The 19907-nt window shown below is 51.1% G+C and overlaps 1 protein-coding gene across 10 annotated transcripts in view; it reads left to right on the top strand.

Moving 5' to 3' along the window:
- Nucleotides 1–19907, top strand: part of MYO18A (myosin XVIIIA) — a 141899-nt gene that overhangs the window by 43180 nt on the left and 78812 nt on the right. For 3 of the 10 annotated variants that reach the window (XM_084823128.1, XM_084823122.1, XM_084823124.1), the window contains 6 exons: nt 10719–10754; nt 13700–13787; nt 17281–17390; nt 17496–17672; nt 17948–18158; nt 19678–19820. In XM_084823128.1, the coding sequence (XP_084679254.1) occupies nt 10719–10754; nt 13700–13787; nt 17281–17390; nt 17496–17672; nt 17948–18158; nt 19678–19820 (765 nt within the window). Of the gene's footprint in view, nt 1–437; nt 492–4879; nt 5555–7399; nt 7475–10718; nt 10839–13699; nt 13788–17280; nt 17391–17495; nt 17673–17947; nt 18159–19677; nt 19821–19907 lie in introns of all 10 variants that reach the window. The other 7 variants (XM_084823129.1, XM_084823123.1, XM_084823125.1 and 4 more) reach the window with 4 other exon arrangements.

Raw genomic sequence — 19907 nt, 5'->3', positions numbered from 1 at the left:
ACAGTTCCCAGTCTCTGTGGCTTACAGGGTTGCTTAAGAGCCTCTTGTAGGTGCAAGGAATTAAACGGAGACACAGTTGGCCAAATAGTGTGCAGTTCTTGTAAGGCTAGGTTTCCCTTGAACAAGGTGATTCCTGGTTGTTTTCCTGTTAAGGCACTTTTTAAAAAGTCTTTTGGAATGCTTTGTTTCTCCCCTGTCCTGCAGGGATGAACTTGTATATCAGCTTACTGCAGCATGGGCCCCTGTTCCGAGAGCATCACCAACCCAGGCCTTTTTGGGAGCATCTTGACTTCGTCAGTGCTTGTAAAAACTGCCATGGTCTTGATGGGGGCAATGGGGTTGGAATGTGCTAGTGCAAAAGTGTGTGTGTTGCTATTTTTAAACTGCCCAACCGTGCGTGAATGAAATATTGCCTCTTCTCTATTTGACTTCCTCAGGTTAAGGATGAAGACAAACCCTTAGCGAAAAAACCCGAGAAAGAGGACGGGGCTGTAAGTTGTCTCTGGGTTTGAGCACGGCATTTGCTTGGGCTAACATCTAGGTCGGGACAAATTTGCATGTGATGCGGGACCTGAGAGCTGGGCCCTTTTTGGTTTTGTGCAGTCCACGTGAATTGTTTTGAGGGCAAGGCTGTCCACCCTCTTTTAGGGAGTCAGTGTCGTAGAACTGTGGGGTTGAAAGAAGGCCAGTGGATTATCTTCAGCTGTTATGTTGGGAGCTGAAGTTGAGCTGCCTTTTACTTACTCCCCCCGCCCCACTGTAGAGTTTTAAAAAAAGAGAATAAGAGAGACCAGGCTTGGGCGACAGACAGTAGGAGGCAGAGAAAAGGAGAAGGGAAAACACCGACGTCTATAGTAAAAAAAATTGCATCCTGTGTGGCCTGTTGGGGTGAAAGGTGAGTCCTGGGTCTGATGAGGTTAAATCTGTTGATCTTAGTAGCAGAGGTGCAGCCAGGTAAATTTAGGCCCTGGGCTTAACGGACTTGGGCGAGGGGGGTTCAGGCAGCCATGCGTATAGCCATGCGTATGAAACACGCAACTGACATTTCTCTTCTCCAGCCCCACACTGCCATTCTGCGCTCTATGACTGCTTCTGCATTCCTGATACTATTGAGCAAAACAAGGAAAACAACAAGAAATTGTTTGCCAGTCCTGATTAGAAAAGAAAGAAATACTCTGCACACATGCAGTTTTGCATTTTAAACTCCACTTACATCATAGCACCATCGTGACTGATTGCCCTGATGCCAAACTCAGTTACTTGGCAATAAGCACCGGTTTTATTTTATATTTCATAGAAAAGGATAATATATATGCTGGCCTAGCTGTTGATGCCGGGCCTCTTTGTCACTGCCCCCAACACCTGCCATTCTCTGGGTGGTCATTTGGGGGGCCCTGAGCTATGGAGCCCTCAACTTTGCCCTGAGCAGCTTGGCTGCTTAGTAGTTCTTGCCGTGGGGCCACCCTCTGAGCCCATGGGACAGAAAGTAGGAGCCTTCCCCAGGCTGGTGCCCCCCAGATATGTTGGACTGCACCCCCCTGTATGCTTGGGTGGGTGGGGCCTGCTGGTTTTCAGAGAGGAGCTCCCTTTGCATTTGAACTTGGCTTCTGCTTGACTGGCTGCGTGGAGCAGCTTTGAAAGTGATCGCCATGGGAAGATGCCTCCTGAACAGCTCTGCCCTAGTTCTGTGAGAATGGATCTGGCAAGAACAAAGAGGGGCGAGAGCCCCTGCAGCCACTGAGGCTGGCAAGGGAGGGGCTTGTAACTTCTGTCTGGCCCTCACACCCTGCCCCCCCTCACATGGTTCTTTCTGGTCCCATAGTTGCTTGCTGGCCATGATGTTTTCTTTTTTCTCCATCTCTTTCTTGTCCTGACTCACATCATTGCAGATTCAGCCTGACTGCAATCTCTTCTTTCAGGGCTTGAATGGAACCTGGGGAGTAGGTTGTTCTCTGATTTGTGCAACTAGTTAATCCCCTCCCCTCCATAGATGTGCTGATCTGGTGCCTGCTTTTCAGAACAGTTTTGTCTTTTGTTTCTTTGTTGTTACTTCTGCATAGAGGATCCCCTTTTAGACACTTCTTGTTTTTCCTTTTGAAGACCTTAATGAGGCTTCATTTGTTACATTTTATATCTTGCTTTTCCTCCCCTGGAACTCAGGAAGAGTGTCTATAGTTAGCCCCACAATTGGCCCATACATTTATTAGGACCAACCCAAATCCCACAAAAGTGTGCAAGGTTTTGAGTTCTGCAGAACTCTTCATCAGGCTCAGTGGTACAAAAAGCAGATAATGGGGGGAAGAGACAGCAAAGTCTAAAAATTTGGCCAGGTGTTATGGCCATGAGGTTTGCAATATAGACAGACGCAGTCTCATGTAGCATGTTACACCTAGCAGTGCATTTTGGCATAGTGAAGTAATGGCTTATCTCCATTTCTAAAAACACACAGGCCAGCTGTAACACCTATCTGCCTTTTGTCTCCCCAGTCACTCAATTTATCTTCACAATAATCCTGTGAAGTACGTTAGACTGAGAGGGACTGACTGGCCCAGAGTCATCCAGTGAGCTTCCTGGCTAAGTGGAGATTTGAACCCAGGTCTCCCGAGTCCTAGGTTCCAACTCTATGCACTGCGACTCACTGGATCTCATTAAGATGTTAATTCTGAGCTGATCTTGAACTGCTCTGTCCATGAGCTGTGTGGCGTCATGGCTCCATCCAAGATGCTGCCAGGTACATGCCATTGATGGGTGGCCTTGAACGGCTGCAGTTTATCAGCTGGGAGAAATGTGAGTGGATGGACTATGGGCGCAACTGAAACCCACTCTTGTTTTGGAGCCCTAGAACTTTTGTGACTCTAGTTCTAATAGAGTTGGTTCTGAAATGCTTTCTGGAGATCACCTATGTCAGGAGTGCAGAACCCCTTTTCAGCCTGAGGGCTGAATTCCATTTCAAAGAAGCCCTCGGGCCACATTCCAGCGGTGGGTGGGGCCAGTCAACACCCCCCCAGTATCTTGCAGCTTAAAGCTCTTACTGCCAGTAACTACGTCTTAGGAGAGGCATTTTAACCTTTTAGAATGGGGGGGAAATGCACAAAAGTCAGGAAACCACCAAATGCTCCGTGGCTAGGGAATGGGGGTGGGGCCATGAGAAGGAGGCATGGCCTTCTGGTCCCTGGGCCTGACTTGTCAAGCTATAACCAGCACTCTGCATATTCCTTGATTCTGCGCAGAGGGGTTCCTTCTCTCCATGCTGTACCCTGGCAGGCTTCCCCGTGAACTGGCTTAGCCAAGCCTGCTGCAGCTCTGCTTTCCTACCTCGAGGCTGCTGAATGCTGCCTTGGCCCCCTCAGAGGCAAGAGCTCATCCAGGAAGCCTCCGCTATCCTGGCAAGCTCTCTGCTGTCCAGACCTGTTGCAGTGGCTGCTTTTCCTGTAGCTTGGTTTGTCAGAAATCTCTCTTGGGAAGGGTGTCCAGAAGAGGACTACCGCAACTGGTGTCTTTGAGCCACACTTTTGGCTCCAATCCTCCCTTTAGGCTGGGACGCGAAGGGTAAGGTGACCCCTGCACCCCTCCCCTCAGGTGAGTTCATTCCAGACAGCTGGCTCCCTGTATTTGTCTTTGCCCAGCATAACCGCAGAGCTCTGGTGTATGCTGTGCTGCAGGCTGCTAAAGATGAGGCCAGGCTGTGAAGTGTTTTTTTCACGGATGGACCCTTTCCAAAAAGAACCGTGAGGGGGACTCTGCTGGGGGAGTTAATCAGAATCAGTTGGTCTCTCATATCTGTGCATGCCCTCAAAGTGAAACTTCGCTTCCTGCCCTGTGTTTTTTGCACACCCTCCTGCCTTCCAAATTTTGGAAGTGGTGGGTGGGGGACTCAGGCCTGCCTTTGGGCCCATGGAATGGATGTACATGAAGGAAAGGTTTTGGCCAGCCTTGGAAAGTGGGGTAGGGAGGCTATGTGAATGGCAAAGCCAAAGGGACATGGGAGCTCGGTTTTTGTTGCTGTTGGGGCAAACTTGTTTCTTTTCCTCAACCTCCAAGCCTGGAGCAGATGGGCTTTGAGATCTAGACTTGCATGGAAGATGTGGAAAGGTGGGACTGGGAACTGGGTTGTGGCAGGGCTTCTCTCGCCTCTTTTTCTCTCACCCTCATAGGGGCTCCAATGAGGGTGGTAGGCAGAAATTGCCCTGACCGAGCTGGGATCGTGGTCATGCTGACTGTCCTTACGGTTGCCCATCAAGCTGAGCTTGGTCCATATGTTGGAACTCTGCTAGGTCCAAGTGCTGGTTTGAGTACTTTTCTGGTCCTGCCCCACCCTCTGTGGCAGGAATGGGGACAAGTCTAATCAGTTCAGTTTCCCCAGTAGAACTGAGCTAATGGCCCTTTGCTGCAGAGGTTTTGTTGCCTCTTTCTGGCGTTGCAATTGTTAAGAGAATAGTAACATGGTGGTGGTACAGCGGAAGGGAAGACTTACCCACTTACAGAGCCCTCTGTCTCCATGCTAACCAGTGGCTGGTTTGCATCTGTCCATTTGTGACTAGACACACACACCCCTCCAAAAATAGCACAAACTTGTCTTGGCTTTCTCGCATGTCTGTAACCAAACTAATTCTCTTGAATTCGGGTTATTTCTGCTGTTGGCAAGAGCACAGATCCCTCCAAATTATGCACTGGGACAGGCAGCTACTGCTTTGTTGTGTGAATGCAGGTCCTAGGGGTGTGTGGAAGGGATGGAAGAACTGGCCTGGTCCTACAGTACAGAGATATAAGCCTGTGGCTGGCCAAGTCCTTGGGGCACGCCTTACTGGGTTTTTTTTTTTTTTTGTGGGATGGGGGAGTCTGCCCTCTTGTAATGTCTTCAATATATCTGTGACTGCAGTCAGACGCCCCAAGTGCAGGAAAGGAAGAAGCCCAGTATCTCCAAAGTCCAGAGCCCCCCAAGCGTCCTGGAAGAGTGAAGAGCCCAGAACCACTGCTCAACGGAGACACTGAGCATTCCTGCTCTCCCAGTGAAGCCATGAACAGCCTGGAGCGTCCCCGAGGAGAGGGCTCATTAGCTCAGCCTGATCCACCTGGTGACGACACCCAGGGCCTCTCCCATAAAAGAGTGGTGAGGGTAGTGCGTAAGGTGGTCCGCAAGGTGCTACCGGGGGAGGACTCAGGCAGCTCCAAGGAGCTACCTAGAGATGTCAAGTCCCCAGAGCCCAGCAAAAAGGAGGCGAAACCTCCCCCAAAGGTGCTCTCCCCCACCCCAAGAATGCTGTCTCCACCCCCTCGGCCACCATTTTCCTTGAAGTCTGAGCCCAAGGAGGCGGCCCCCAAGGACGACCTCTCGATGGGGCTGAGAAGTTTGATGTCAAGAGCTAAAACGAAAGAGCACCGGCCTCGCTCCAGGCTGCTTGAGAAGAGAGAGGAGGCGAAACCCCCCGAGAAGACTAAGACCCCACCTGTTGCAGAAGGGAAATCTGCGGATGCCACAGGCACTCAGAAGCCAAAGGGACAGTCTGAGGCTCTGGTGAAGCCAGCAGTGCCCAAAGCGAACGCTGCAGACAAGGTACTGATGCATGAATGCACAGCCTTGTGGGTGCATGAGGATGCCAGGATGCCAGTGTTTTTTGTTCCTCATCTGGGGAGGGATGAGCAGAATGGCCCCTGAGCTTTGGTTAATGGTGGCTGAAGGCTGGTTCTCAATGCATGGAGTGTGCTGCTAATCTTACCACCTCAAGGCACGGCTCTTTGTGAGTGTTTCTTCCCCCCTTCCAAGCTAGTACCAGACAGTTATTTTGTTCCCCTGTCAGAGGAATTCCAGGAGTGAAGGTCTGTACCAACTGGTCTACTTAGTGGCCCATTTGCTTCTGTGATCACACGAAATACTTATGAGAATCCTAGCCTTCCTAAAAAAGAAAAAAGAAAAAAAAGTGTTGCTATCCCTTCTGGCTGTGAAGATGATCTTGAACAAGAGTAGGCAATTCCAGGCGAAGACCTAGAAGCTAAACAATAGGGAGGCCTTTATTAACCCTCTTTCATAATAGTAGAACCCAACAGGGTCATTCCATGAAGCTGATTTGGTGGGAGATTCAGGACAGGTAAAAGGAAGGACTTCTTCACACAGTGCATAGTGAAACTATGGATTTTGCTTCCACAAAATGTAGTGATAGCCACCAGTTTGGGGTGGGGGGCTTTAAAAGGGGGTTAGACACATTCCTGGAGGAGAAGGCTATCAGTGGCTTCTAGTCCTGATGGCTATACGCTACCTCCAGTATAAGAGACAGCATGCAACATATCACTTGCTGGGGAACGTGACCATGAGGGTGCTATTGCGCTCATGTCCTGCTTGTGGGTTTCCCACTGAGCTGGACTAGATGGACCCTTGGTCTGATCCTGCATGGCTCTTCTTACCTTCTTATAAGGACAGTTGAGCAAGATTTGCAGAGTGATCTAAGGTGGGTGTAATATTTTTTTTACCCTTCCCTTTGGGCAGTCAAACCTGGTTAAATTAGACCAAATGAATGTCAATGTTCACAGCTCATCCAGGTTGCAAAATTTAGGTTGGGAAATCTTTCCAGTGTTGTAAGATGTGGTGTGTTCACTCTTTACACAGCACCCCTGAAAAGACAGGAATGGAGAACCTCCTTGGACTGAGAGCCATCCCTAACTCTTGTGTTTTGGCTGTGGAGACTGTAGTGTTGCATTCTCTCACCTCCTCCAATCTTGCAGTGTGATTGAACCCCATATAATTTTGCCACATTGCCTTGCAACTCCAAGAGGGTGAAGAAGCCTCTATATCAACATCTTGAGGGCTCATTTCGGTTTTGCTGGAATGCCAGAAAGCACTAACAGTGTGTGGTGTGAAATGCTCGATTAACTTAGGGGTGAACACAGACATAATGTGCTGAGAGCGAACTGAAATGACAGACATGCATGCCAGCAAACTGAATGCTGTCTTGTCCATTTTCCTGCCCCAACCCTACATCTCAGGTGTGTTGCCCGTCTTTGGGTGTGGAGTGTGCCCGTTCAGTCATCATTTCATTAAGTTTCTTTTAAAGGAATTTTTTTCTTATATAGTGCAAAACCACTTGAGGAGGTGGTGGGCACTCCTTGGTGAAATTACATAAGACTAGCCAGTTTTTGTTTCAAATGTACAGAACTGTTTTTTCCCCTGAGTTTGACCTTGGTGAGGGATTGGTCCATTTGGACTGAATGCAGTGAAGGTGCATCTAGAATAGGCTCACGGCTCCAAAACGTGATGTCCCTCTTCACCCTATCCTGTGTTCCATTCCATTCCCATGAGCAGTAGGTGTCCTGGGGCTGTGTGTGTGTGTGTAGGCATGCATTATTGGGTTTCTTAATCCCACTATGACCTGCTCTGCTTGTCTCTGTCATCCTGGCTCCTTCAAAGGAGACGCGCCACCCATTAAAGCCTGCAGAGAAGCCACTGCCTTCCTTGACCCCTGGAGAGAGACCCATCCATCAGGTGTGTCTTGAATGCAAAGGTGCTGGAAGTGCCTGCTTTTGTGTGCACAGTCCGTGCTTGTGTTGGTGTTGTGTTGGCACTGAGACTTTGGCGCAAGTCTGTGACGTGATGAGAGGTACCCAGAGGGCATGTTTGTGAGACTAACATGCAGTTGTCCAGGGGCTCAGCTGGATGTAGAAGGCTGCAGGGGTCTGTTTCTGCCTCTGGAAGGGGAGGAACAGGCATTTTGCAGCCTCTCATGAGGCTGTTTTTTCTTTGAATGAGCAACAACGTAAGTGAAGCACTGTGCTGGTTATGGTGAGGGCATTCACTTCCTTTCTGTTCTGCCTGATGTAGCTGCTATTCAGCTATCTGCAGAGCAAAGTTGGTTAGAAACGCATGTCTTTCTAGTTGCCCAGAGTGTAGCTTTCTTTCCCTAAAACTCTGTGCACGTCCCACATAAAAGGGGCATCAAGAGCAGGCTCCCTTGATCTACTGTCCTCCAGATGTGTTGGACCACAGTTCCCATCGCCCCCAGCCAGCATGGCCAATGGCTGGGCATGAGGAGAGTTGTGGTCCAACACATCTGGAGGGCATCAGGTTGGGGAAGGCTGATCTAGTGTGTCATAAGGAACAAGGCGTTCTCTTCTGCATTCTGCAAAACTCAAACTTTGGCATGCACCTGCCTCAGCAGAAGTTGATTCATACAGAGATGATTCTAATAATACTCTTGTATTTATATTGTTCATTTTAAATGTTTCATGTACATTATCTTGGTAATTCTTAAACCAACTCACCAAGGATGGTGTTGTCATTTCCCCATTGCAGATGGGGCCAAAGGCTGCCAAATGAGCTCCTTGCTAGGATATAGGGTGTCTGGTCCAAATTCCTGTTCTCTGAAACATCCATAGTTTCCAGTTTTGTACACCCAATATGAACTTTGTGCACTTTGGGGTGGTTTGCATGAACGGAATCCCAAGGTTCTGAAACCTTCCCCATGTGAGGCTTGTTCCCTGATGGCATACATGTCTCTGAAATACACTTCAGTTTATTTTTCCTTGAGGAATCTGGGGGAAGTGAGCAGAGGAGTTGGTGGGCTTGCTGCCATGTTGTAGGAGCAACGTACATGGCCAGCCTTCCCCAGCCTGGAGCCCGCCAGGTGTGTTGAGCTGGGGGATGCTGGGAGAAGTAGTCCAAAACATCTGGAGGGTGCCCAGATTGCAAGAAGAATCTGGCCTTGGCAGACTCCCAGATGAGGTTAAATCCCTCAAAGTGCCCTGTATTCTGGAACACTTGAAAGTACTTACCCTGCATCAAGTCCTAAGCCAGTTGCTTGCTTTAGTAATCCCAGCAAAATGCAGTTTGACACTTACCTTCACTTAACATTACCTCCTTTTATATCTTGGATTTAAGACATTTGCAGACATTCAGATTGGGTGTCACAATATTACTTGAAAATGTTAAAAAGCATTTCACTCCTCATTCTGAAAAAAACTTCCAGTTTTTCCATTTTAGGCCTCAGGGGATGGGGTGGAGGGAATGTTCCTCTCCCAAATTTGTCACTTGAGCATGTCTGTGGACTCAGTTTAGCCTGTAGAGATAAGGTTACATTATCAGGCTTTTTTGGATATTGCTCTTTTTTGCCAGTTTACTTATCCCAATTGATTGATTGCTTTGTAGACTCAGTATGGCAGCTTTCCCCAACCTGGTGCCCTCCAGATGTGGTGGACTACAACTCCCAGCATCATATGTGGTGACCACAACTCCCAGCATCCCCAGCCAGTAGCTGGCTGGGGGATGCTTGGAGTTGTAGTCTGCCCCATCTGAAGGGCACCAGGTTGGGGAAAGCTGCTGTATGCTCTAAATTATCCTGTTTGCTATTTGAGAGTTAGAAGTAGCCGTAATCCACCTGCTCTATGCTCAGGACCTTGCTGCTACAGGCTTCCTTCAGAAGCTACGACAACATCCAAAGGCCTCCATTCAACCCTCCACAGTACAGGTCTGAAGGATCAGTCCAGAGCCATGTGTGTTATTTTCACAAGCTATCTGGAAGCACGGAGAAATGATCCGTTGGCTTAGAGGAGCCCTAACTGAGAGATCGGGCTGGGGTGCTGCTAAGCGGCTTGTGCCGCAGCTGGTGCCCTTTGTTGGGGTGTTTCTGAGCGCAGGGAGTGTGATAGCAGTTCAGATTCTGGAGAACCATCAGACATGGGGGAGGTGTTTTCCCAGGCTAGTCCAGATATGAGTAGGACTGCTTCTCAGGCTACAAATGTACAGATGGCTGAACTTGAGGGTCCCCCCCGCCCCGTCAGAGGCAGCGAACAGGAGGTTGACCTAATAGATGCCAGGTGAAGACACAGAGCAAAGAGAGAGAAGGCAGGGGCGGAACTTAGACAGTCTGCCTGGTTGGCCTTGCGTGAGAAGCTGTGCTTAGAGGCCTCACGAGAAGGGAGGGACCTCCCCCCATTAAGTTAGGCTAGCGAGACCTCCTCCCCCTTCAAATGTTGTAAATTCCATTTGGAACCCCTGAAGACATTCCTTGTAGATGGAGAGTTTCTCTGAGAATTTGCATCTGTATGACCCTGTGAAGTAATGGATTAAAAGCTGTAGACTGAAGCCTCTCCTCTGTGTATGTTTGGCCATTGAAGTGAAGTGGGGGCTAAGGGAATCATGACACTCTTGGTCACAGCCGGTGGCTTTCTCTCTCAGCATAGGTTGCCAACGTTGGTTTCAAAAATTCCGGCCACTCTTGCCCTGGAGAACAGGCTAGAACCTGGCTGCGTCTGGGATGGGGTCACTAGTTTTTCCAAGGAAAGCAACAACTTTTTCAGTTAGGCTTTAGAATTATATTGGCTTTACAGAGCCCAATCCTGGTTACCTGCCTTGAGGGCATATTTACTGATCAGACCAGTAAACCGACGAGGGGTTGGCAAGACAATTCTGCTGGAGTGCCCAGTTTTGACATAGTGCTTTGGTGCCACACATTCTATGCTGCTGCATTTCTGGACAGTTGGGTGGGCCTCGGGTCAGGGGAAATGGGTTTGGTCAGTTCCTACAGCCACTAGGGAACAGCTGCTGAGAAAAATACACACTGTGCTTTGGAGGCTACAGAAGATGATGCTGAGGGTTTTTCTGTCTCTCTTTCCCCCCTTGCTGTTGCTGCTCTCTCAAGGGTATGTGTGTGTTTGACACCCCCCTTTGCTGCTGGTTCCTCGACCTCACTGCTTACCTCTCTCTTTTCTCTCCTCTCACCTTGCTGCATTAGCTGGAGCCTGCGACCTCCACGGCTGCACTCAGCCAGGTACTGTACCCCAGTGCGTCGGACCTCCCTCCATCTCCCGTCTGCCTCTGGGTTGATGTTTGTGCTCGCGCCACATGCTGGAGTGTAAGGCTTTCTTCACCTCTTGTGTCTGGCCTGGTCCCCCTTCCCTTTCCATCACGCTAGACTAGACTTTGCTCATCCTTTGCTGAGCAGGGGTGGGGAGAGCGAGAGTGGGGGGCAATGGAAGTCTCTGGGTCATGCTCCTAAGCCATTGCTAGCATTTGCTTTGGAAGGCGAAAGGTCATTTGCTTTCAGCACCCAAAAACAGTATCGTTCAGACCCTCCCCCCTCCACACACACACCAGATCGATCTAGTGGAATCCCAGCACTGCTAGTGGAATCCCAGAGGTTGGGGAGCAGGGAGCCAAGCGGTTTTCTGCAGGGGAAGGAAGACCCCCCCCCCCCAGATCAATAATCAGTCTGGGGGAAGATTAATTCCCAATTGATTTCCCAAAATCATTTGACTCCTGCGAAAGAACAGCACCCTTCCACTAAATTTATGATGGTTGTTGTTTATTATTTGTGTACAGCACCAGCAACGCATGCAGCACTTTAAGGAGGAGCATATTAAGGAGGATCCCTGACCTGAGGAGCTTACAAACTACATTTCAGCAGAAGGGGAGATGACAACAGAGGCGAGGCAGGAAATAAATTACAACAACTTAGGCCAGAGGATAAGGCTATCAACTTAGGCCGCACGCTCCAGATGTGTCAGACTACAACTCCCATCACCCCCAGCCAGCATGGAGTTGTAGCCCCAAATATCTGGAGGGCCGCAGCTTGGGAAAAGCTGATGTAGGCTTTATGTTTGCAGGGAGGAACTAGCAGTCGAGCCAAAAGCTTTATGGAAGAAGAGAGGTTTGAAGGAAGAGGGAAAGGTGGTGCCACAGAGGTGGACCAAAGATCCATCTCAACTAGTTGATCCTTCTGTGTCTAGCACTGGCCAAGACAGTTGCTGCTGGGAACTCACAAGCAGGGTACTAAGGCAATTTTCGTGCCACCTTTGTCTCCAGCACCTTGCACTCAAGAGTCTCACTGCCTCTGAACATGAAGGCTCCGTTCTAGCTATAGTGACCAATAACTGCGATCGACCTGTGTTGTGCCTCGGGACACACACACGCTCAGCTTCCCATCAGACTATTCAGATGTTACAAAGATGTTCGCCTTGGATCCAAGTGGGACTGCATCCCCAGGAATGGCCATGTGAGAAGGATCCCAGAGGGTGGTGAGGGCGGCTCAGTCAGGAGCAAGCACAGCCCGTTAAGGACGGGTGTTGCCTGTATTGCTAAAGGGCTGCTCCAATCTTCCTGTGTGCTGCCAAGCAGACTTTTCCTCTCTCCCTTAGCACCCCTTCTCTTTCTGTAACAACAACACTGAGCATCTCTTTGGGGGAGATCCTGGGGCCAAGAAGTTCTTTGGGGTTGGAGGTTGTACTGTGCCAGTAGTTCCTCCATCTTGGCTGAAGGCAAGTGATCCAGAGAAAGTAACCTGGCCCATGTTGCTTCCCTTCCTGTTGGCTCCCACAGGGTCAGGTGGATGATGCTCCGGCAGCCGCTTTGGGGTTGGTCTCTGCTATCTCTCAGCCACAGGTTTGGCTGCTCCATTCACAACTCTGTAGCTTGTGGGTGCCTGTGGCTTGCAGCTTGGTGGGTGTGGGGAGAATTGCGCTCGGTGTCTGTAAATGCAGTCATGGGTGTGTGTGTATGTGTACGTTCTTTCGTGAAGGGTGTTTCTTCTGAGACAGTGCTCCATAGTGGGACTCTGGGAAAAGGAGAGCCATTTTAGATATGAGGTTGGGTCTTTCCTGCTCTATCCCAAGGATGTGAATGGGCCACTCTTGTTGAGCTGGGATTAGAACCTAGTCCCTAGGTACCACACTTAGAAGAGTTTATTTATTTGTTACATTTATATCCCACCCTTTTTCCACCAAGGAGCCCAAGGCGGCTTACATGGTCTTTCTCCTTTTCTCCATTTTATCCTCACAACCACCTTGTGAGGTAGGTTAAGCTGAGAGTCAGCGACTGGCCCAAATGTACCCAGTGTGCTTCATGGTCAAGTGGGGACTAGAACCTGGATCTTCTGAGTCCCAGTCCAAAACTCTACTAAACCACACTGGCTCTCAAGAGTTCTTCTTCACCTCTCTTGGCCTTCTCCTTGGAACGGACCCTTCTCGTCATTGCTTTTCCACCACTCCCCAGCTGCAAATGCCGGTGGATGTGCATGGAGCTGTCCTCTGTGAACATGTGGGAAGGGGCAAAGTATCTGGGGGGGGGGGCTTTTGAGATTTACAATCCAAGAAAAGTCCCTGGTTTGCTTTGTCCTTCTCATCCTGGTAGGTGAGGCCATCCTTCTCCAACCTGGGGCCCTCCAGCATGCTGGAAATTGTAGTCCAGCAGATCTGGAGGGCCCCAGCTTGGGGAAGGCTGGTTTAGGCTGAGGGTTTTGTGTGTTTTGTCCTTTGTTCCCACAGCCCTGTTGCTGTCTGCATCTCTAGGATGGTGGGGGCTATGTGTGTGTGTGTGTGTGGGGGGGGAGAATGGCATGCAGCACGCTGTCCCCTCCCTTAGTGGTGTTGTCTTGTTCTTTTTTGGGATGGGAGCTAAACCCCAGCCAGCCTGATTAGGGTCAGGCTCACTGGTTCTGGTCAGAGACACGTGAGAGAGGCAATGCTGAGACTTCCAGAGTTTCTGCATTGGCTAGGAGAACAACCGAGCCCTTGCAGAGTGAGAGAGAGTGTGTGTGTGTGTTGTGTGCAGGATTTGACCAGGGAGAGGGCATAGCTGCTCCATGAGTGAATGGTTCTGGGTTCTGGGCTCTGGGGGAGGCAAAATCCTACAGAACTGTGCTGCTAATGTGAGGGGCCTGCGCAGTGATATGTCCATTTTTGTTCTCCCCCACCTCCCCCCTGCAAACATACATGGCAGGCCAAGACGGAGGAACAAATAGCTGCCGAAGAGGCCTGGTATGAGACGGATAAAGCGTGGCTGGTTCACAAGGATGGCTTCTCCTTAGGTAAGTGAGGATAAGGCTGTCAACGGCTACTAGTCCTGATGGCTCTAGCTTCCTCCCGGATCAGAGGTGGTATGTCTAGGTACGCCAGTTGCTGGGGAGCATGGGCAGGAGGATGCTGTTGCACTCTTCTCCTGCTTGTGGGTTTCCCATCAGCAGCTGGTTGGCCACTGTGGGAACAGAATGCTGGACCAGATGGACCCTTGGTCTGGTCCAGCACTGCTCTTCTTAAACAGCTACTTGGTCGAGACCCCGGTGGGTGGGTGGAATGCCGCAATCACTGGGGCATTAGTTGGGGTGGCTCCGAAATGCCCTCTCCCCTTGAACAGGGCTTGGACTTCACCATGGTTCATTCCATGGTTACAAGCTCTGAGACGGCTAGAGCGCCGGTGGCGGAAGTCTGGCCCCAAAGGCGATCAGACACAGGCTAGAGCTGTATCCTCAGCCTATCACGTGGCGGTGAAGGCAGCAAAAAAGGAATATTATACTGCCTCTATTGCGTCTGCAGAGTGCCGTCCCAGGAAGCGGTTCCAAGTGGTCTGGAGCCTGGTCGATCCAGTTGCTCCAGAACCTCTGGAGCATTCTAAGGCCTCCTATGAAGCCTTGGCAAGGCACTTTGCGGATAAAATTGATTGGATCAGGAATGTTATTCCGTGCACCGTGGATACAGTTAGCAAGCAAGAGGCGGCCTGTGGCAAACTGGTTTTGTGGGATCGGTTCCAGCTTCTTCCTTCTGATGAAGTGGACAAGGTGCTTTCATCGGTAAGGCCGACCACCTGCTTACTTGATCCTTGCCTATCTTGGCCCATTATGAGCTGCAGAGAGAGGCTGGGTGAGGGGATCAGAGTGGTGGTGAATGCCTCCCTTGAGGGAGTGATGCCATCAGCTCTCAAGGAGGCAATGATAAGACCACTTTTAAAAAAAGCCCTCCTTGGATCCCCAAGTTCTGAACAACTTTCGCCTAGTTTCGAATCTGCCATTTTTGGGCAAGGTGATTGAGCGGGTGGTGGCGATGCAGTTGAAGGCACACTTGGAAGAAGCCAATTATCTAGATCCATTTCAATTGGGCTTCAGGTCTGGGCATGGGACAGAAACGGCCTTGGTGGCCTTGGTGGATGATATGAGGAGGGCTCTGGATAGGAGCGAATGCTCCTTCCTTGTTCTCCTTGACCTCTCAGCGGCTTTTGATACCATGGACCATGGTATCCTCCTGGACAGCCTGGAGGGGTTGGGCATTGGAGACACCGTATTACAGTGGTTCTGGTCCTTCCTCTCCGGCAGATACCAGAGGGTAGCATCAGGAGAGGAGGTTTCGGACCCATGGCCGCTCACTTGTGGGGTGCCACAGGGTTCCATCCTCTCCCCGATGCTATTTAACATCTATGTGAAGCCGCTGGGGGCCATCCTCAGGAGGTTTGGGGTGCAGTGTCATCAATATGTGGATGACACGCAGCTCTACCTCGTGTTTAAATCTTCACCAAGGTTGGCTGTAGAATCCCTGTCCAAATGTCTGGAGATGGTGAGTGGCTGGATGGGGAGAAATAAGCTGAAGCTGAACCCTGACAAGACCGAGGTACTTTTGGTGGGAGACAAGAGGAGGTTGGGAGATGTTGACCTGGTGTTGAATGGGGTATGGCTACCCTTGAAAGACCAGGTCCGCAGCTTGGGGGTCATTTTATACTCCCAGCTGTCCATGGAGGCTCAGGTGTCAGCTGTGAGCTGGACAGCGCTGTACCAACTCCATCTGATATGGCGGCTGCGCCCCTACCTTCCTGACCATCTGCTCCCATCAGTAGTACATGCCCTGGTCTCCTCTCGTCTAGACTACTGTAATGCGCTCTATATGGGGTTACCCTTGAAGATGGTTCAGAAGCTGCAGCTGCTACAGAATGCAGCGGCTCACCTGATTAAAGGCAGCCGCCGGCATGATCACATCGCTCCGGTGTTGAAGGAGTTGCACTGGTTACCAGTTGTTTTCCGGGCCAAATTCAAGGTGTTGGTTTTGACCTTTAAAACCCTATATGGTTCCGGCCCAGCCTGTCTCAAGGAGCGCCTCCAGCAACACCAAACAGGCCGCTCAACAAGATCAGCCTTGGATGGCGTTCTCTCTGTCCCATCAGCCAGGACAGCTAGGCTGGTGAGGACGAGGGAGAGGGCCTTCTCTGTGGTGGCCCCCACTCTGTGGAACTCCCTCGGGAACTCGGCCATGCCCCCTCTTTAATGAGCTTCCACCGCGCATTAAAAACATGGTTGTTCAGGCAGGCATTTGGGGTGGGTTAGGTATTTATTGAAATATGATGTTTTAATGTAGAATTTTATTGTTTTGAAACTGTTGTATTGTTGTACATCGCCCAAAGTGGCCGGGTGACTGGCACAACTCTCCAGGGTTTCAGGCAGGTGTTTTCCCAGCTCTACCTGGAGATGCCAGGGATGGAACCTGGGACCTTCTGCATGCAAAGCAGTTGCTCCACTGCTGAGCTACAGCTCCTCCCCTCGGCTTCCTCTCTTGGGGCTGGGTTGAGGGGGGTGGGCATGTGGTAGGATAGCGTTGTGGTCCTCAGCATCATCAGCCATTCCAGGAGGCTGTACTGAGGGCTACGAGAAAGGATGTGCAGCTATTCCACCAGCCCTGCTGAAAGAATACTTAATTATTTCTTCTTCCCTCACCATCCCTTTTTCCTTGAGTGTTGTGTCTTTTCAGATTGTAAGCCTTTCCTGTTTCGCTGATTGCATGTAAACTGCTCCGGGAGGAGCAGGATAAAAATATTTTGATAGATAGCATAGGGAGACATTCTCTTTCAAAATGTAGAGTAATGGATTGCCACTCAATCTAAGTCTCTCAGGTATCTGCAGGGGAGAGAGGGAAAACCAGTAATTTCCCCTCATGCAATATGAAATTTACATGGAACCTCCCGAATCCATTGCCTCTGGGTATTGTGATGGCTACTAACTTGGAAAGCAGAGTGGGACTCGCGGGGTGGGTGGGTGTCCTGGGGAAAACCTGTGGAAACCATTCTGTGTTTGGCTGGGCCACCAGGTGGCAGCATTGCTTTGGCTCTGAGGTTGCTGTGTGTGTGTGCGCATGTGTGTGAGCCTGCCTGCACCTCCCGACAGCCCACTTTGGCTTAAGTTACCTGCGGGGGCTGTCATGTTGTGCTGGGCACCTGCAGACGCCATTTTTGCACAGTGCGTGTGGGTGCCTGATTAGCCATGGCTTGTCGTGTTGTGCAAACCCAGGAGGTAGGAGTGTTTGAGGGTTAGACAACCGTCAGATAACCCTCAAACAAGCCATGGGTTATTTGAAGGTTGTCTAACCCTCAAAAACCCCTGCTGCTTGGTTCGCACGACACAGCAAGTCATGGCAAGCCGGTTGCCTGCCAGCTCCCAGCACACTGCAACAGCCCCTGTGAGTAAATTACGTGCAGGTGGGCTGTTGTGTCATGCAAACCAGGTCAGTCTGCCTCATACAATTAGCATTTGCATCCCTGTTCTACAGCAAGTCAGCTAAAGACAGATGCCACTGGCCTCCTGCCCGAGGGGAAAGTTAAGGTGAAGCTGGACTATGACGGGGCTGTGTTGGAGGTGGACGAAGATGATGTGGAAAAGGTAGGAGTTTGGCAGGGTCAGCTGCATCCTGCCGGGAGCGGATGTTGGATTTGCCCCTGGGTCTTCCCACGCGAACCCATTTCCCCCCTCCCTCTCTTGACCTAGGCCAATCCTCCGTCGTGCGACCGTGTGGAGGACCTGGCCAGCCTCGTCTATCTCAACGAGTCGAGCGTCCTGCACACGCTGCGCCAGCGTTACGGTGGAAACCTCATTCACACGTATGCTGGGCCCAACATGGTGGTCATCAACCCTCTCAGCTCTCCTTCCATGTACTCAGAGAAGGTGAGTGTTGCCAGCACTGAGAGGGTCTAAAGCAGAGCAGGGGCTCCCCCGTCACCTGTCACCTGTCCTTTTTAACTGGCAATGCCAGGGATTGAACCTGGGTCCTTCTGCATGCAAAGCAGGGGCTCTGCTGCTGAGCCAGGGTCTCACTCCCTCTCTCCCCTTCTCTCTGGCACCAGAAGACCCAATTCTGGAAGCCATGCTCACTTCGTTCTCATTCGCTGGCCCTCTCCCGTCTCGCCAAGACCACACTAACGCAGCCACTTCCTCTCCAGGTGATGCACATGTTCAAGGGATGCCGCAAGGAGGACACCTCCCCCCACATCTATGCTGTGGCCCAGGCCGCCTACCGGAGCATGCTGATGAGCCGCCAGGACCAGTCCATTGTCCTGTTGGGGGGCAGTGGCAGTGGCAAGACCACCAACTGCCAGCACCTGGTGCAGTATTTGGCCACTGTGGCCGGCAGCTCCGGGAAAGTCTTCTCAGGTGGGTGTGTGGCTCCAGTTCCTTCTGGAGGCCAGTGGGGTGGAGGCAGATGATGGAGGAACACGTGGGAATCAGGACCTTCCTGCCATGCTGTGCTTTGCCCTCCAATCAGAATGATGTTCATGGAGTCATACCTAGGGAGGTGGCAGGCTCTCCCACACTGGAGGCATTCAAGACGAGGCCGGGCAGCCATCCGTCAGGGGTGCTCTGACTTGGATTCCTGCACTGAGCAAAGGGTTGCACTTGAGGGTCTTATAGGCCCCTTCCAACCCTACAATTCTATGATCCTGTGACTCTATGAGTCAGGGCAACCCAGCAAGGAGGGAGCTGCATCCCCTTCCTGTTGGGAGGGTAGGTCAGATCCGTGGCCCCTTCAGGCCAGCGTTGACACTGATTGGCAGTGGCTCTCCCGCATTTCCCCAGCCCTATCTGGAGATTGAACCAGGGACCTTATGCATGCAGAGCAGGGGCTCCACCCTGAGCTCTGGTCCTTACCTGCCTCTGCAGCTACTGGGGGAAAAAGAGGGATGCCCCGTTGCCTTCTGGCAGACACAGATATGCTGATGTGGTCAGGGCTGTTCATTGAGGAGAGGAGTCTGGGACAGGTGCATCTGTCACCCCTTTCTGCAGTGGCGAAGGCACAAAAATCCCAGGAGCCTTCGCTTTCTGCCTAGGCAAGAGAGAGGCCAGACCTTCATGCCTGACCCAAGCCAGGGGGAAGCAGCACTCACTGGGCCGCTGTAAGTTCTAGGCTGCTGCCACCACCATTTCTGGCCAGAGAAGCGGGGGAGAGTTGGCCGCAATAGCACCATGGTGCTCCCTTCTTGGGACATGGTGTAAAGTAGCAGAGAGGGGTGGGCGGTGAGCATACAAAGAAGAGGATGTTGCAGGTGGAGGGCTGGGTGGGCGGTATTAATCTTATTACAAAGCTGAATTAAGCCGGTATAAGAGAAGAGGCTATTCTGAATTGACATGCCCAGAACACAAGTCTCTCTCTTCTCCCCCGACTCCATCACTTCAAGCACGCCTTGAAACTGCAACGAGCACCCTTCACTTGCTCTCCATTGGAGAAACAGAGTCATAATCTCATCCCTGTTCCCCCCAATCTTTGGTTTGCTAGCTGCTGTGCACAGTTGCAGTGTCATTCCCAGCCTGCCTCTGCAACCTTCCAGCAACTGGGGTTCTTCCTTTCTCCTTAGTTCGTGGCTCATTTGGATGTGACCCTGTTCCTTTTGCAGTCTTCCACCAGTTGACGCCATTGGCATGACTTTCACAGTGATACTAGCTAACGGGACGTTTTGCACACTTTAACAACATCCCTCACTCGGAGTTGAGAACTTTGCATGTCACGGTGCTGCAGTTCAGTCACAGCTCTGCGTGCGTGTGTGGGCAGTCGGGTAGGAGGTGCTAAGTACCTCTCTTGGCCCCAAGGACGACCAGTGGGACTTCACACTTGCTCTCCAGTTGATTCATGTGTGTGTGCCTTGCTGCATGCTTTTCGTTGCTTGTGCCTTGGCAGTGGAGAAGTGGCAGGCGCTGTACACCATCCTGGAGGCCTTTGGCAACAGTGGCACGAGCTTGAATGGCAACGCCACGCGCTTCTCACAGATAATCTCGCTGGACTTCGACCAGGCTGGGCAGGTGGCGTCCGCCTCTGTGCAGGTGAGGGGGGTGTTGTGCTTCCACCTCCTATATTAATGGTCATCTATCTGTGCATATATGTATATGTCTGTCTGTCTGTCTGTCTGT

Source organism: Heloderma suspectum, chromosome 16, assembly GCF_057233095.1.
Source record: "Heloderma suspectum isolate Gila_16-S chromosome 16, 16-S_ref, whole genome shotgun sequence".
Lineage (NCBI taxonomy): Eukaryota > Metazoa > Chordata > Lepidosauria > Squamata > Helodermatidae > Heloderma > Heloderma suspectum.
The sequence above is the reverse complement of the archived record's forward strand: the minus strand, read 5'-3'. Positions and strand labels throughout refer to the sequence as shown.